This window comes from Amphibalanus amphitrite, unplaced genomic scaffold (assembly GCF_019059575.1).
Source record: "Amphibalanus amphitrite isolate SeventyFive unplaced genomic scaffold, NRLGWU_Aamphi_draft 000747F_arrow, whole genome shotgun sequence".
Lineage (NCBI taxonomy): Eukaryota > Metazoa > Arthropoda > Thecostraca > Balanomorpha > Balanidae > Amphibalanus > Amphibalanus amphitrite.
In genome coordinates this window covers 38,060-54,988 of record NW_024882241.1, presented here as the reverse complement: position 1 = coordinate 54,988, position 16,929 = coordinate 38,060, and the positions used below count along the sequence as shown (strand labels likewise).

Genomic DNA, 16,929 nt, shown 5'->3' with positions numbered 1-16,929 from the left:
GTCACCCGATGCGAAAACGCGCTACTGGAACACCGGTGTAGTTACTGTTTTGCTTCTAACTTTGATGACGATTCGAAATGGTGGGTATGATTACATTAATGATTTGAGATGCTCTCATCTCATTTGGCGATTTTTGCGGCTATGTGAAGCGTGCATTTCTTCAAAGACTACCAAAAATATGGCGTGGTTTGGGTTTGTTGTTGAGATAGTCCTAAAGCGGATTGGGCCTAGTGCCCAATATCGTTTTTAGTTCCATCATTGTTTGGTTCATTGGTTAGTCTCCTTGCACTCCACAGCGCTGAAGTCACAGGTGTTAGACATGTTGCGTCCTTCGTTACATTTTCACCCGTCCTGCGCTGTGCGAAAACCGTGCATCGTGAGACAGTTCCGACCAAAAGTCGCAGCTCACCAGCCAATATGTATTCACATCGACGACAGAAGTACTTGGCGGTTCACACCAAACGGTCCCTAGTGAGAAATCCTGGACGTGGGGTAGTGGCTAGGCTAGGGACGCTTCTCATACTTCACGGCAGGAGTGTGACCTGACGAAGGCGCGGCACACGGCATTGATACAGTGGCGTGCGAACTGCGAGAAGACGGGCGGGTTGAGGATTTGCATGGAGCTGCCACCGTTGGATATGACTGTAGGCACGGGTTAAAAGATGAATAGGTGAACCAGAATGGCATCGCACCTCACATTGCGGCGCGAGCTCGGAATAAAATGTGTTCTTGTTCTCGTGCAACGCACTCTGCTGTGGGAAGGTGATGGACGGTTTTTTATCACAGGTTGAGACAAGGCGCAGATGAATTGGAATATTGGCACTAAAAACAGCGCAATTATTACCGAGCTATATCATAATCTAGCCCTCGCTCCCACGCCGTGCACCCGAGCAAACAATATCAAATGAACAATCGTGATTTGACATTTCCTCTCTCCTGCACATTCCTCGCTGGTTGCTGCCGTATTAATCCAATAACAAAGACCCCGCGTGCGCCCTTGTTACCGCAACACTTTTGCCGCTTTGCTTGTTCTGCGGGCTTGACCTTTTCGCTCTGCTCCCTGTCGGGGCGTGGCACTGCTCTGTGAGCCGTTTCAGCCGCAAACGAAGGACATGCAGTTCGCGCGTTGTGGTTAGCGGAGGAAAGAGAAGGCTGGGGCGTGGTTGAACGACCAAGGTTGGGATATTCAGCCACGCCCCGGGTATCTGCTGTGACCATGACCGTAACGCGACACTTTGAAGCAGCATGTCTGACACAGACACAACACGCGTGTCTGTCCTAGTCAGTCGCAAGTCACAGCTGGGACTGAAGGTCGTCGGGGAAGATAAGAACGGGAACGGTGAACACTGGGGTACATACCGAAACGACATCAACATATCTCACTCACGCTCACTTTCCGTACAAACAGCTCTATCGCACTCCGTCACACCCCGTCACATCGTCACACGCCGTCACGGTGGGAGTCACAGTCAGACCTGGTGACGGCTGCCGTCACGGCAGTGGTCGCTTTACGATCGTCTCGCCGGCGTTACATCAGCCAGGTGTCGTTCCGTCACTATCTCCGGTTCGTCTCACTCCTATACGGCCCGGGAAGGCTGACAAACATCGAGAACTGCTGTGTTTACGGCTTACCGGCAGTCCCGGCGACCCTGGCAGCCCACAATCCTTCAGAGACGGCACGGAACCCGTCACAGTCTGCCGCCCCCGCCCCGCCCCCGCCCCCGCCCCCGCCCCGCCCCCGTCCCGCTGAGCCGCTGGAATGTCCTGGCACGTGGCCTAGCGGCCGGCGGCGGGCGTGGCCGCTCCAATTACAGTCCAGTTTGGTCACACAGAGCGCTCGTAACGGAGCCTCTCGGTTGGCCGCTCCTCCTCCGTTCACTCTCACTTTCGGAGGTATTTCAGTCCTCTCTCCCTCCCGCGCAATCCGTTCAAGGAGAACTCACTCTCACTCTCACTCCGAGGAGTGCCGGAACTTTGTGAGTGGCGCTCTGCGTCCTGTATGACGAGTTTTATTCCATTCTTTTATACGTGCCGGTGACAATGGGTTGATGAAACGAGGCCGGGTGTTGCTAATTCCGGCAGTGGGACAGTCTGCTGTCGGACTGGATCAATCGGCTGAAGACCATCAGACAGCTGTCGAACAGCGGACATTGGCGCGTCGTGTCGCCAGGTTTGCAGACAGTCTGGTGCTTTTGACGCACTAGCTGGTCAGGTGGGGCGTTTATGACGCTGATAACGCTCCCACAGTATCATTGTTGTCACAAGACTCAGTGAGATGTGTTGACTCGCAAGCGAGCTGCTCTCCAATCTCCTCAGATCCGTTCGCCGCATTTAACTCCTCATTAATCACATTTGTAACGGTGCATGCCTGGGCGAGCCGACCGCTGTTTTCTATCGGCGCTCTGTGCACGGTGCAGTGCACAGGTCTGATCGTGCACACGGCTTGCATTGCGAGCTGTGCGTGAGACGATGCCAGCTGGCGATCCGGCGTTCCAACTTGCGGTTCGGGCTCACGATGTCCGCATTCCAGTATGCCGTTTTGGCCTGCGCACCATGGCATAGTTCATTGCAGAGACGTGACTCAAACACACTGGGAAAACAAGACAACTCAGGAAGACAAACTTCCTCTCATTGTGGCCAAACGAGCGAGTGGGCTTTTTCTGTCGTTTATCGTCCAGCTCACACCTGCCACCATTCCTACAGAAGGTTCACCACCTTCTTCCCCTACGTCTACCACTATCTCACAACTGCGCCAGAGACGGTGCCGGCAGGAGCGGCGTTCTGTAGTCACTGTGATCAGCATGGTTCGCCCTCCCATCTACCAGGGCGCTGGGCTGGAGCGGTGACGCAGAACCAGCCCGTCGCCGCCTTCGCCGTCCGGTACCGGCGCCCGGCGTGGGTCCTCCTCCATACACAGTACGAGTCGTGCCGGCGGAGATAACCAACGTCGGCGTGATCACGATCGTGTCCGTCTGCAGACCCGTGGCGGTCAGCACGTGTGTCACCGTGTGCACGTGCTTGACAGTGGTGGGCGTGTCGCCGCGCACGGCCGGCACCGTCTTGGTCTTCTTGAGGAGGATGGTGGTGACGAGGGTAGATGTGGTGACGTGTAGACTGGTGCTCGGAGCCAGTACACTGCTCCGAACGGCCGCAGGTCGGGGTTGAGGCGCGCGGGGTGGCGGAGGGGGTCGAGGTCTTGGGGTGGTGGTCGGTTTGCGGGTGGGAGGTGGCGGCGGAGGCGGTGGTGTTGGTGTGGAAGATGGAGGCGGTTTGGTGACGGGCACCGTCGCTTGAGCTTTGCTTTCAGCCTGTGAAATCTGTGCCTGAGCCTTAGGTCCCGACGCTTCCGCTCCCACGCCGTTCAGGCCGAAGATTCCCTGCAGATCGCCGGCCTTCCGTCCAGTCAGACCGGGCTGACCTGCCCCAGCCAGTGGATCCAGCTGCGCTCCTAGCTGCTGCGCTGTCGGGAACTGACCTGGCACCGGCTGCTGGGGACCAGAACCGAACACCGGTCTCTGCTGTCCCAGTGAGCCGGGAGCCAGTCCCAGACCCGGCCCGACACCTCCCTGCCCCTGCCGCAGTCCCTGCGCTGCGCCGAGCGCGGCGGCTCGCCCCTGGTCTCTGATGTCGGCCAGCAGCAGCAGCAGCTGTCCGGTGTCGCCCTGGGTGACCTTCTGCAGCAGGGTGATGATGGCCGCCTGGCCGGCCGGCTGGCTGAGCAGGGTCGGCAGGGGGTCGGTGCCGCGCGCCCGGCGTAGCTTCAGCAGAGCTGCGGCCATCTGGTCGGTCTGCTGGTGCTGAATCTGGGCGGCGTCCGTCGTCTGGGCCTGGATCAGGTAGTAGTAGAGCAGGTAGTTGAGAAGCGACCAGTCGGCACAGCCGGACCCTGCCGGGGAAAGAAAGGGAGAGTTAGAACGATCCGACTGGAAACCGGGGATGCACGGGATTTGGAAGGGGTTTGTTCGACCCTTCCGGGACATGCCCGAAGACCAGCGGGTTCGGGAAAGACTGCGGAGATTCTGCAAACAATTAATCATGATATATAGAAAGGTCTTTATTTGGCTCAATTCATTGCTGAACGGACCGTGTATACTGTATATGTTGATCATCACGAAAGACTTTAACCCGCGCCCCGTTGGGCTCTGCCGAGCAGCGCGCCCCGTTGGGGGGGGGGCAATTTGCCCCCCCCCCCCAGATCTCGAGAACCACGCAACCTAGCGACAAGCGGCAAACGGTGTTGGATAGCCCTATCAGGGAACTACCTTGTGACTCAATTTTATTGACCTAGGTCAAACCGATGACGTCACAGGTCAGATCAAAGGTCGAATTTTCACCGTTTACAGGCATTTCAAGAAATGTGTTGTAAAATCGAGTAAAATGCATTTCATTGAAAATCATCGATGGGGAAATGTTCTTCAAACACACATTTTGCTATTTGAGGTCACTGATACCAGGTCAGGTCACAGAGGCCAGGTCACTGGGGGGTCACAATATGAAAATGTCGTGTGATACATGTTTTATACATTTTACATGACAAATGCGATTATGTGGGTCAGGCAGCCTTTGGGGCCAGCTTAGGTCACGTTTTGGTCAAGGTCAGGTCAAATTAGGTCAAATTTCAAAGTTGATATTTTTGCATAAAATGGGTATCGATTCGATGCAGCTCGTCACGGGGAGTTCAATGGTGTCTTTGTTTTGCCCTACGTGGTCTAAAGAATCGCTAAAAATTGAGTTCAAAAATTTGACGTCATTATTTTTGAACAGTTTTTCGCTATAACTTGGCCAAAAAACGAAATATCGATCTGAAATTTGGTATGTATATAGAAGAGCGCAGGGACTATCACATTTATTCCGGTTTTTTCGAAATTCGGATTTTTTTTTAGTTTTTGTAAGAAATCAATTTTTTGAATTCTTGGGGTCAAAAACCCATAATTTTGAAAATCCGAGATAGCAGTTTTGTAGCGCCGCTTTTATATACCATATAAAGAACTTTGAAATTGCTTGGTAATTGTAGATTTGGTGAGCGTTTCAAGATTGCATGTTTTTGCTCATTTTTGCTCGAACATGACCTCAGTTTGACCTCAATAACTCCTGACCTAAGGTGACCTGTGACTTGAAAGTTGGTGTGAAGGTGTCAAATTGATGCCCGGGAAGGTACTGCAAATTTGGCGGCGCTGCGCGCCGCCGTTTTCTTGCTATTCAGGAAAAACCACAGGGGGGGCCAAATTGCCCCCCCCCCCAACGGGGCGAGGGTTAAAGCGTTACCCAACAGAATGCCTAAAGGTTGACCTAATCTGGTCGGGAGATACATGCGGCATCGTGTTTATTCATCGTTTGTACCATATGCATCTGGGGATCTCGCTGCTCTGTGGCAATGGTCTGCATACCCTTGTCACCGTGTACCGGTTCTGGGTGTGATTCAAGGCCGGACTTTGTCTGGCGTTTCCAGTCACATATCGGACCAACCAGTGAGACTCACAACTAATCAGTGTCGGCACATTCACTGGACAGCACGAAAATCTCGCCAAGCCACTATGTAATGTGGCTATCAACAACTAGTTTACCTAAGTGGGCTTTGCTGGTCAAAATTGGCCAAGTTTTACACGATGTGATCCGTCATCACGGATATAACTAATGGCATGATCATGGGCGGCGCCACCGGGGGGGACGGGGGGGACAGGTCCCCCGCTATCGAAAGTTAGGGGGGTACAGTACCCCCTATCGGCGAGGTCCGTTCAATAGTTGATAAGTGCATTGCAGAGTTATCCGTCTCATTTAATGCACCGTTGGTTAATCAAGCCAGGTTCTGAATAAAGATTGCTGTTGGGATGTATCGCAGGGGGTCCTGGCCATTTGCCCAAGGTGTGGAGCTGTGATGCCTGTAGTTATAAGGTGATCGGCAGGCTCTCGGGGATCGTGCCCCCTCCTTTTGGGGCGCCAGGCAGGGTTATTACCTTTTCCACCCCACTACCAGACCCCATTGCCGACACAACAAAGTTTACTGAAATTCCATAGATTTCCGTTACTATATGGATATTTTCCATTCCTAATTAATCAACTTCAAGCATGGCAGTTCTACCACAGAAACAATTTCAAATCTATGACATTTAACCCTCGCCGGACCTATTGGTTTTCTACATACGCGCCGGCCGAGGGGGGGGGGGGGCGGGTACGACCCCCCCCTCGCCGTTTCGCCCCTGGTGGAGCTAGCGCGTCGCGGAAAAAACGAGCGTGTGCGCCGTTACGAGACGCAGAGATTGGTACCCGATTTTAAGGTCCTAGGTCAACCGGTGACCTCTGAGGTCAGGTCAAGTGCCCCAAGGTACGGTTCAGTTTTTGGTGAATAACTTCGCAAAAAACGGCCGCAGAGCGCCGATTTTGGCAGCATCGTGTTCGTCTCGCTCAGGCGCGTCGAATGATATACTTTTTGTCCGGGTCAGGTCAACTTGGGGTGTTGACCTCAGGTCAAGGTCAGGTCAGCACCCCCAGGTCACGAAGTTGGTCGAAAGGGGTCATGTCGCATATCATTCGATTCGGCAGGTCTTCCTGAGTCCATTGGTGGCTTTCCCGACTCGCTAGCTCAATTTGATCAAGAGTTATTGACGAAAAACTAATATGACCTTGATGACGTCATAAATGACGTCACGCAAGGTCAACATTGCAAAAGTGACGCATCTAACCTTGCAAGGAGTGCATAAAATCACGATTCTGTGTGCTTGAGATAGTTGGAGATCGTTCCCGGCGCCAGAATAGCAGTTTTCATTTTTCCCCATTGACTTATAATGGTGAGGTCACGAAAATGACCTGACCTCATATGACCTTTAGGAAAAATCCGAGATATACAAGTTGTGGGACTCATAATGGATACTAGATCCTGCAAGTTTCATTTCCCTGTGACATCTCCTCTGGCAGTGAGGGCGTTGCTAAGTTGCGACATCTGAAGACCGTGCAGAGGTTCACTTATGACGTCATAGGTCAGTGACCTGACCTGACCCAAAAATGCGGTTGGTGTCAAAAGATGCGGCTTGGATCAAAGGTCAGGTATGCCAAGTTTCAGCTCTCTATCGCCAGTGTGTTCGGAGCTATCGCGAAAAAAACCCTATGGGGGGGGCGGCACCCGCCCCCCCCCCCTCGGCCGGCGAGGGTTAACCCCAGCACTTGTGGGGAGAAATGTTCAGATAGATCACAGGCAGGACCAAAAAAATCACGCAGTAGCCCAAGACCTTATAATTGGGTAGCATCGGTTCCCTCTCGTCAAGGGGATAGCACTCGTTTTTCTACAAAACTAAGTTCGGTCGGCGGCCGAACGGCTGAGGGTCTAATCGAGCCCCCTCCCCTTCTTACTTCAGCGGCTGTGAAAATGTCATTACAAGCTGTTGAAACATGGCAGTTGCTTTTGCATGAGTGCACGAAAGGGTTTTAGGTACGTGATACATGAAAGGTTCTACATGAAAATTGAGATACACCAGTTTATCAATTTGTGCTCACTGTGGTCTGTGGTGTGTTCACCTTGACTAGTCTTTGAATTCTGGGGTGAAACAGTCAAGAAACCTGTTCCAAAAGGAGAGCCACTAATGCTAAAGAGATGAGGGATGAGGTTTACAGAGACCTTCATTATCTCCCAAAGGGGGTGCCCCGCGGCCGCCATTTGCCAATCCCTGCTGCAGTTGTTACGATTGGAGGGTGAATATGAGGACGATGCAGGTCGTGCCAGCTCGATCATGACGAACACAATGGTGCCCTCATCACAGCTCTACTGCCATTTTTGACGAAGTTAATCAACAAGGACCGGAATTCTACCCTGGGGCATTTCATCTGACATCAGAGGGCGCCGGACCTGAGACCCTTTCACTCAAATTTTTAACGGTGCATACGCTCTTTGCTCCCGCGAAGCTCTAAGTCAATAAAATCCATCAAAAAGTGTGATCAAATAACGGCTGGTGACCTTCCATGACCTAGCATGACCTTTTGAGTGACCACCGATAACCACTGACGGCTAGCCATTAGCTGCACCCTGCCCGTTGCATATGGATCAGGTGGTGATGTCATGCTTCTGAAATTATTACTGCAGCTTTGGCGCGCTTGTCAGAGCAGAAGACATTCCCACTTTTCCTCCATGGCTATTTGATGGTGAAGCCATCAATCTGACCAGACATAAGATCGCAAATTTGATTTTGAAAGTACGAACATAAGAAAAGTTGGCACTGCTACTCATACATAAGCAATTCGCAGCTTGTAGGAAACCAGCTTTGAGTTGACAAGACTGCAAATTTTGATTTAGAGGCAAGGATGCTTGAAAAGGTGATCGATCTTAGGTGTCCTAGGATAAGTTTGGAAACAGGATGCACCGTTCGATGTGTTTTGGGCTTTGCCAAGTTTCGCGGCGTTACGTGCCTCGTTTTTTTTTGCATACACGATCAGTATCTACTTTTGGGGTTATCGGTCAGTCAAGCCCCCGTCCCCCCCTATCGAAAATCCGTGGCGCCGCCCCTGGGCATGATGCTAAGCCGTTGAGCTTCATCCTTCTTTCCAGACGCATGCTCACATGTGTTGGAAATCCCAAAAAGATAGCTCAAATGTGCAGCAGCTTGCGAAATAAGGATGTTGGTAACGTACACCTCTTACGATATCGTAACAAGCTGAAATCGTACTGTGCGTTGCCAACTCATTTCTTCCACCATAACCTTGTCACTACATAGCGGTATTTAGCCGAGTAACGAGCCATTTATGTCTGCGAAGCTGTACCATGTCCTTTCAGCCGAGCTAAAATGGTGGTCCGGTCGGCATGTTGCGGTCCCGGCGCGCAGCGGCACGTGGGGTCGGGTGACACCACAGCCAGACTGTGTCGTGTAATGTGTTTGTTGCAGCCCTGCTAGATGCAGGTTGCAATGCTCATCTGCTGAGCGGAGAAAGGGCCTCCAGACAAGGATGCCGGCGGCCCGACCGCCGGATTACAGGCTCCGAAGGATATACGGACCACGGACTGGCTGAGCGGTATTTGTTGTAAGGCTGATCGTCATCAAAATTAGGGCTTGTAACGGAATGACACGGTGTTACGGAGTGTAATTGCTTACATACCGAACTTTCCAATAAGCGACTATTGATCGAACCACGATATATGTTTATTTTCTTACAGAAGACGCAATGGAAAATACCTATTTACCACTTTTCTACTCAAGCCACCATTCATGTGAAATTTCCATGGCATTTTCCTAAGCAGGACAGTCGAAAGCTTCCGCAATTGAACAGCATGAGCATCATCTTGGTCTTTTGACCTCCGTAGCCCGTCTGGCGTTTACTGCAATATTTATCAATGCAGCGCCTATTTGAGTTTCGTGCGCTGCTTTGCGGTACAGCATAAATTCAGGCGTTTGCTCTTAGCGCCATCTAGGAATGGAAATGTAACATAGGCAAGTGTTAACGTCGGGGAGAACGCTTTCCCGTTTATTTTTGCTTTATGATTGCTTGGTTGGATACTGAATATCCTTCAATTTAGCATTGGAAGAAAATGTGGATTGCTTAGATGAATACGTTTCTATTTCCAAATGTGTTTGCAATATCTAAATCTAGCCCCTTATTTTAACTACCTTTTATCACCCGTGTGTTAACTGATTCTGGCATTTATGTTTTTTTTTAAGTGAAATATCATACTTTTTACGTCAACTGATTATCTATCACGACTCACGACTTATCCATTCCTGTGGACACAATTAGCACTGCTACTTTTCAACACATTTCGGGAGTTACATTTAGCTTAGCAAATATCCCAATTCAGTCGCCGTGCAAAAATGTTTTCATATTAGCTCATACCATGTTCATTGCTCATGGATTTGCCTGCAACGGGCAGTAAGTACAAGTCCTCAGCTGATCCCTGAGTCGGTGGCCGCACCAGCTGGTGGCCTGACGGACTGTGAGGACGGGCTAATCGCCCAGGGAAGGTGATGTGCCAATGCCGGATCGGGGCGGTTCCATGTGGCTCGTGTGGCGCAATCGGCACCGGCCGGCCACCAGCGGACGGGCTAATTCACGGGGCTGGTCCGGACACACCTCGACAGGTGGTGGGCCGACGGTCGATCGGCATACGCAGAATAGAGTGGTGTGATAGGTATACCTAAAGGACGCAGATCGCAGACGCCGAAATGGACTGGACGTGTTGTGCGTTTTGTGAAATTTAAAAAAAGTTTTAAGTAGGATAGTGCAGTGAGCGTTGAACGGTGAAACAAACTGAGAGGCTGACTTTCTTTTGGTAAGCACATCGTAATGCTTCACGTTTTAATAACATCATAATAGATCTTTTGCACAGAGATGCAAACGGCATTAGCAAATCATGACAGCGCCGAACTCAGATATAGGTATTCATCCATCGACTGTTGAGAAACAGAGATGTTCAGTTGCGAGTTGCAGCACCTTATGGCATTGATGCATCACTCTCTAGCAAAAGATGCCGATACGCCACCATCATCCCTCGTGAGTAGTTCCCCATTCCACAACATGTCACAACTCACATCTGAATGACGTATTGCGTAGTTTGCTATCGCCCTAAAGAGGATTCCACTTGGGCGATCATGCATCAGAAGTGCAGAGTCAGTCATCTTTCAATGGCTGATCCATACCATATCGCTGATTAGAAGCTCCGACATGAATCGCCGTGATTTAACGCATTTGTTCTCAATGCATACAGATTTAGGCAGTTGTGTGTGAGCCTGGATTCGGCATCAAAATTGATGCCGCCGATTTCTGAATGTCTGATTCCCTCCTAATGATACCGTCTACTATCGAACGACACAATTACTAACTATTTACTGGTATCGTCGACTCACGAAAGTAATTGCGGCTGTATTCATGGCCGCGACAAACGGAGACCATTCAAGGAACCTTATGCGGAAAGAATCTCTCCATTGCGGTTTACTTACGGACACAGGCTATCCTATGCGTGACTGTCATAGCTTCTCGTGTCGTGTGTAACCACGGCAACCGAGCTGCGGCGCTGTGGTTCGAAGTTATCAGTGGCAGTGACCACGATAAACGAGTGTTGCGCCGCTCTGGTAGGAGCTCGTAGCTGCGGAGCTGTCCATTGGTCCCCGCCGCAGCTCTCGCCAGTAGGTAGGTAGGTACGCCTAAAAACGACACGAGGCGGTCGCGTGTTGCGGCCGACACGGGTTTGGAAGGTGATAAAAACGGACCAATTGCAGCTGTGGTGATTGTAGCTCCCGTAAACACCCCAGTTGTTATGCCACCCTGTCAACGAGTGAAGAGCTGTGGTCATGTCTGGATGACCAGCGACCGACCACAAATAGCTGGACTGATCCACGGGTAAAAAGACCCACTTGAAACAAGGATGTTCGGATGTTCCACAGAGAATGTGGTAAAGTGATCACTGGCATACCAGGCAATTAGCAGCCATAGTTGTAACGTCGTACCTGAAAGATCGAGTACCGTTCCTGATAAAAGCGGGTATTGACCTATCACCGTGAGAAAATAACATTGTCCAAATTCCATCTCACAGAACTTGTTCACGTAACAACCGAACCGGTGCCAAAAGGTCGTGCTCTCAGGGAATGTCAGGTGCATCGACACCTGGTTATCACAGACCAGACGCAGTTCAATGATCCAGCCCGGGGTCCAATCATGCAGTAAATGTCGATCTTTTTCTGAAACCGGTAGCCGATGACACAATTTGACACCTGCACTGCAGATTCAGACATGGAAGCCTGCTTTGCAGCTGCCTGTCCCCAGATGTGTTGACATAATCGGCCTACCGCGTGCGGCCAGTGGCACCTGGGAAGGCGTTATCTATAACCGGCCCCGGACCGCGGTATGTGGCTATACCCCGGCACCCAGCGGAGATTCTGTCAGCCGCCGTATACGGTTTGGTTGGACGGGAGTTGATGGGATTAGTTAGACTGGGGGAGAGGGTTTCGCCGGAGAGGAGGGCATGAGAGTCTGCTTCCAAGGAAATGCCCGATTGATAATGATGTTCTGTGAATTTGTCTCAGGTCTCAGCAAAAGTCGCTGTTATTGAGCTAAGTGCCTACCATTTTTCACATTATGCCTAGAAGAGCTGTAATTTATCCTGAACACGCATGAGAAAAACAAAATGTCTGCCACCCTCCCAACAGTCTTCCACAGATGGAGAAAGCCAAATAATGCATAAAACTAGCATTCTCATGCAGCACATTCTAGCGTATTGTTATGCTTCAATGTATTTGGCTTCTTGCTTGTATTGTATACTGTCCTTTCAAAAATATATAAAGAAAGAAATAACTAAACCGGTGATGAATCACGGCAAAATAATAAAAGGCTTCCTGCAGATCACTGCAATTCGGAATTCAGTCAAGTGAAACGCACGCACGAACACATGCTTTTGTTGGGGCCGGTAACTATATACCAACCAACCACACATTTTTATGTACAACAGCAGCTTTGAAATATGTAGGTACTTATACGAATAAGAGTGAGGAAGCAGCCTTGACCATGCGCTCAGGAGAAAATTGCTCGAGTCAGCACAACACCTAATGGCCGTCTTTAGCGCAGCCCGAGGTCAGTAGAGTGCTCGGGATGACCGACTGACCCATATCATCCGTGATGACACTGTCCGGATATTAGGACACGGATAAATTACTGCCCTACCGTAAATACTGAACCGTCCTACCTGGTTACCTTCCTGCCGAAGTCATATGAAACATCTCAAACCTTTCGAATCCGGGCGCATTCAGAACCATTGACAAAAGGTCCAACTAGAGGTCTCAAGTGGCTTATTGGCTTTTCCAGATCCCAAATGATGTCGATTATGACAAGATATGATGTACGGCCTTGACCATTTTTTGATCCGCCAGTGTCAACTCCTCGAATGGGCTCCCGCTAAAAGGATTAGCTCACCATTCTAGCTGCATGTTGGATGCTGCGAATCGTTTGAATGTATAGCACTGCTGTCTCCCACACGACTCTGAAGGTCGGCTGCAGGCTAAGGTCGTATGCCGTGGCTCACTCGGTTGATGTTCATATGCCAAATATAATCCGAGGCTTATAATGGCAGCGATACATCATCAGCGGAGTTGTAAGAAGGAATAAATGTCATTTTATTAATGCTAATCCAGCCGCCGAATGCGTCGTATTGACATGATATTTACTATTTGACCTTCTCGTAAAAACATTAGCAAAGCCACAGGCCAGAGATCATTGGAACGATGCAATAAACAAATTAAACATGGCAGTTCATTAGGCTATTCCATTAAAAAATCGTTTCCATTTAGTTCGACAAATAATACCCAAGCGTTGCTTCATGTAAATAAAACATTTTTTCTCGCAGAAATACGAAATAACATGAGACACACAATCACAATAACTTTGATTGACATATGCATTAGCATCTTGTTATGGATATTTTGTACCTACCAGGATATTGGAAAGCAGAGCCAATGGTTGCAATAGGATGCAGTCTTCATGCATGTATCTACATACCTACATAAGATAATTGAAAAACAACACATGCTCGTCGTATCATTGGTGCTATTTTGTTTGCATATCTGTGTGCGAACCAAGCCTCTGAGTGCCACATGGTTTCTTGTCTTGCCAAGTGCTATGAAAACGTTCAACGAGGGCTGACTGATTTCGGTTGAGATAGACACTCCATCTGCTTGCCTGAGTGACAGCAGACTTCAGTGTCCTTGTCGAAGGATTTGGCAGTTTGCGCTGCCGTCAAACCGTAGGGTATTTTTTAGATGCGGAATGAAAATGTTGATAGTGCTTTGACAGTTCACTTGCACAAAAATATCTCCAAGACCGGCACCTTGATTAATTCACGACTGTGTGAATTACTAATCGGATCGCAGGTGACTGTAAGAACAGCTGCAGCATAAACTAAACGGCGTTTCGTGTTCTTGATTGTTAGTAGCTGAATGGAATATGGATGTTTCATGTCCACATTGCACCAATTTGTACCTAACTGGCTTGTGTAGTGTGTACAAACTGTGTGGTGGCCCAATGTTTGACCCGGTAATAACGGTATGGTTCAGGTCACCCCTAGGACACGCTAAGGTGACCGGCGGGTCAGCAGCAGCCGTCAGTCTCACCTGCACCGGGGTTCAGCAGCGCCTGCCGCTTCTCCCTGGAGTCGCTGTGTGTGCTCTGTGACACGTGCTCCTGCTGTGAGGCAGCGCCTCCCCACGCCGCGCAGGCCAGGGCTAGTAACGCTGCTCGAACTCGCATCGCTGGCTGCCCTGCTCTCCCCACGGATCACAAATCACCACACTGTATGTCACACTTCTGCAGGAGACACTTGCCACTCCTCGCCTATCGGCTTTACTTATTTGGTTCACTGTGGACTAGCGAAGTATTTCGGAATTGACGCCGTTTTTTCACCACAACCTGGCTTTGTTTTGACCGTAGCGCGATTCGTCGCGGTTCTGAATGTCTAGAACACAATTCACTTTTCTTTTCCACGCTATAGTTAACGTTGGCGCATGTCTCCGCGCAGGGTCACTCCGTTTTGTTTCACTCACGAACCTCACTCACGGAGTATGGTGTTTTCGCTATGCACGTGCTACCACTCGGTCACGGTCTCACGCGCTGGAACCACGAGCGGGTCGCAGCTGTCTCGTGTCTCACACCGCTCCAGAATCGCCCGGAGTCTCGTGCCCGCTCCGCTGCGGTCCTCCTGAATCGCCTCTCCTGAGCCGGAGTCTCCGGAGCACCGGTCCCGCTCACCGTCTCCGGACAGACTGGGGTGTCCGGCGGAGCCGTCCGCACTCCGCCCCCGTCCGCCGGCGCGGCGAGTCCGCCCTCTCCCGCTCGACTCTCCGGTTCTGCGGTGGTCGCCAAGGACGCTGTGGAGTGGAGCGGACCGGCCCCGCCCGACCCCCGGGCTGGTCCACAGTCGCAGACAATACACAATACACAGAGAGACTCACAGAGGGACAGTCGGCGAAAGGCACACCGGTGCTGATGAATGGGGCTGTCAATCAGTAATAGCGATAGCTCGATGAATGCAAGCTGGAAAGTGTTACGTTGGTATACCGACCGGACATACCTGGAAGAACCACTCTGACCATGATGACCAACGAGGCCTGGAACGTCGGCTGAATCAGAGCGTAAGTCGCTATAGTTCGCTTTTGTAGTCGAAGCGAATATCAAGACGTGGTGATTGTAATAAAATATCAATCTAAAAAATACCCTCATAAGACTCAAAAATGATCTCATCAAATAAGCTTTGACCTTTATTGAAAAAACTAAAACTAAAGCTGAAATAAAAAGATCGCCTAAAACATAGGATATTCAATTACACATTAGTACCTGAGCGTCGTCGAAATCCCGAAATAATATCGAAAAAAGAAATGAAACAAAATGAAGAGTTCGGCGAGCGATGGTGAACGCGGTGGCTGATAGCAGAGGTCGACAGGTCGACAGGCGATGATGGATGGCATGCTGGCAGACGTCTTCACTCTTCACCTTTTTAGGTTTAAACAATTTGAGATGTGAAGTGAAGGTGGCGTCAGAATATTCGTGATACTCAGCGCTGCAAAGGTGCGCTGCGACACCTACCAGCGTGACGAAGTGACATGCCAATGTGACGCGAAGTGACAGCCAGTCTCTCGGAGGCCCCCGCGTGTGACAATTACAATTCAGTCACGAGCTCATGGTGCTAACCTCGCTCATCGAAATGGGACGTTATGAGAACGTGACATGAAACTAATTGCCTACAAGTCTGCACTAGGTGCTAGTTAGAAACGAGAAATGCTTCCGCGACGGCGAATGTATCCAAATGATGGTTCAGCCAACCCTTTAGGCTAGGTCAAAAGCGAGGCAGCAGAAACTGATAATAAATGACCACAGCAACCCCGCGATCAAGGATCTCCGTCCTGGCTCACTGGTTAGTTCCGCATTGTCAGTCGCTGCCCGCTGACCTTCGTCCTCGTCCCATGGATTTATCCATGTTTGGATCAGCGCCTCCGGAGAACCGGGTACTGGTAGTCACTTCAGTGACAGGGAGGGACAGGGTAAGCGGTAGTGGTGTCAATCGGAACTTGAATCTTCGGAATTCCGATTTTGTCCAATGTCCAATTCGGAATTCGGTTGGACAATGACAGCAGGCTTTGGACAACTTTGGACAATCGCTTGCTGCACCTCAACATTTTTATAAAGTAATTGTGTTTAACATTGATTGGCTATTAGAAAGCTCAGCTTTCGATATGATTAACACTTTTGAGCTGGTAACGATATATTAAAAGCAAATTGAATAACAGTGTTGAGTGTAAACTATTGCGTAGATGTCGGACATCTTTGGACAAATGGCTGGCTTGGACATTTTTGGACGGACAGTCGACGTAAGTTATTGGACATTGGACGAACATTGGACATACGTTTTCTGAATTTGACACCACTAGTAAGCGATGACAGGAACAGTGGACCGAGTATACGGTGGACTGTGGACGCGGTACACTAGACACTAGACAGAAAAATAGTAGATAGACGGTAGACGAGATGACAGAAGACCGGTAAACTGACGACTGGACTGATCGGGACAGGACAGTGACCATTCAGCAAACCGGACAGTCCAGGGCTGGTCTGAAAGCGGCACACCGACCTCTTAGTCGAGCCTGTCAGCTGTCGGCCTACCTGGCCGCCACCACACGCTCTCCGAAAGCCCGAAAAGATCAGTTGAATAGATTATTAGTTATCACGCATGAACGAACAATGCATGGCTGTAACAGTTTGTCTCGACTCTCGTTGTCTGTTACGCAGTGCAGCATTGCATCTGTGACCGTGGCTGGGGGCCGGCCTCACAAGAACTGATTCAGTTGTTCGGCCCAGTTCCGGAGAGGCCCGATGGCCGATGGCCAGCATTCAGCAGGCCTTGCAGATTGCAACAGCGTACCATTATCGGCGTTTAAATAGTTCAGTAGATGGCGGACGCCCTTCACTGGACAACGG

General features: G+C 50.3%; 1 protein-coding gene across 1 annotated transcript; it reads right to left on the bottom strand.

The window, feature by feature from the left end:
* Positions 1-411: 411 nt before the first annotated feature.
* LOC122365538 (myc-associated zinc finger protein-like) lies at positions 412-14,755 on the bottom strand. Its single transcript, XM_043336825.1, has 2 exons — positions 14,073-14,755; positions 412-3,886 (listed from the first exon to the last, which is right to left on the bottom strand). Exons 1-2 carry the CDS (start codon positions 14,206-14,208, stop codon positions 2,742-2,744), a joined length of 1,281 nt encoding a protein of 426 aa, XP_043192760.1. The 5' UTR covers positions 14,209-14,755; the 3' UTR covers positions 412-2,741.
* Between the last annotated feature and the right edge of the window lie 2,174 nt (positions 14,756-16,929).

Bases quoted from the DNA above. Each gene is read 5' to 3' on its own strand.
- LOC122365538 (XM_043336825.1), bottom strand. From the start codon at position 14,208: ATGCGAGTTCGAGCAGCGTTACTAGCCCTGGCCTGCGCGGCGTGGGGA. The intron at 3,887-14,072 runs GTGAGACTGACG...TTTCCCCGGCAG, and splicing joins GCTGCTGAACCCCGGTGCAG to GGTCCGGCTGTGCCGACTGG.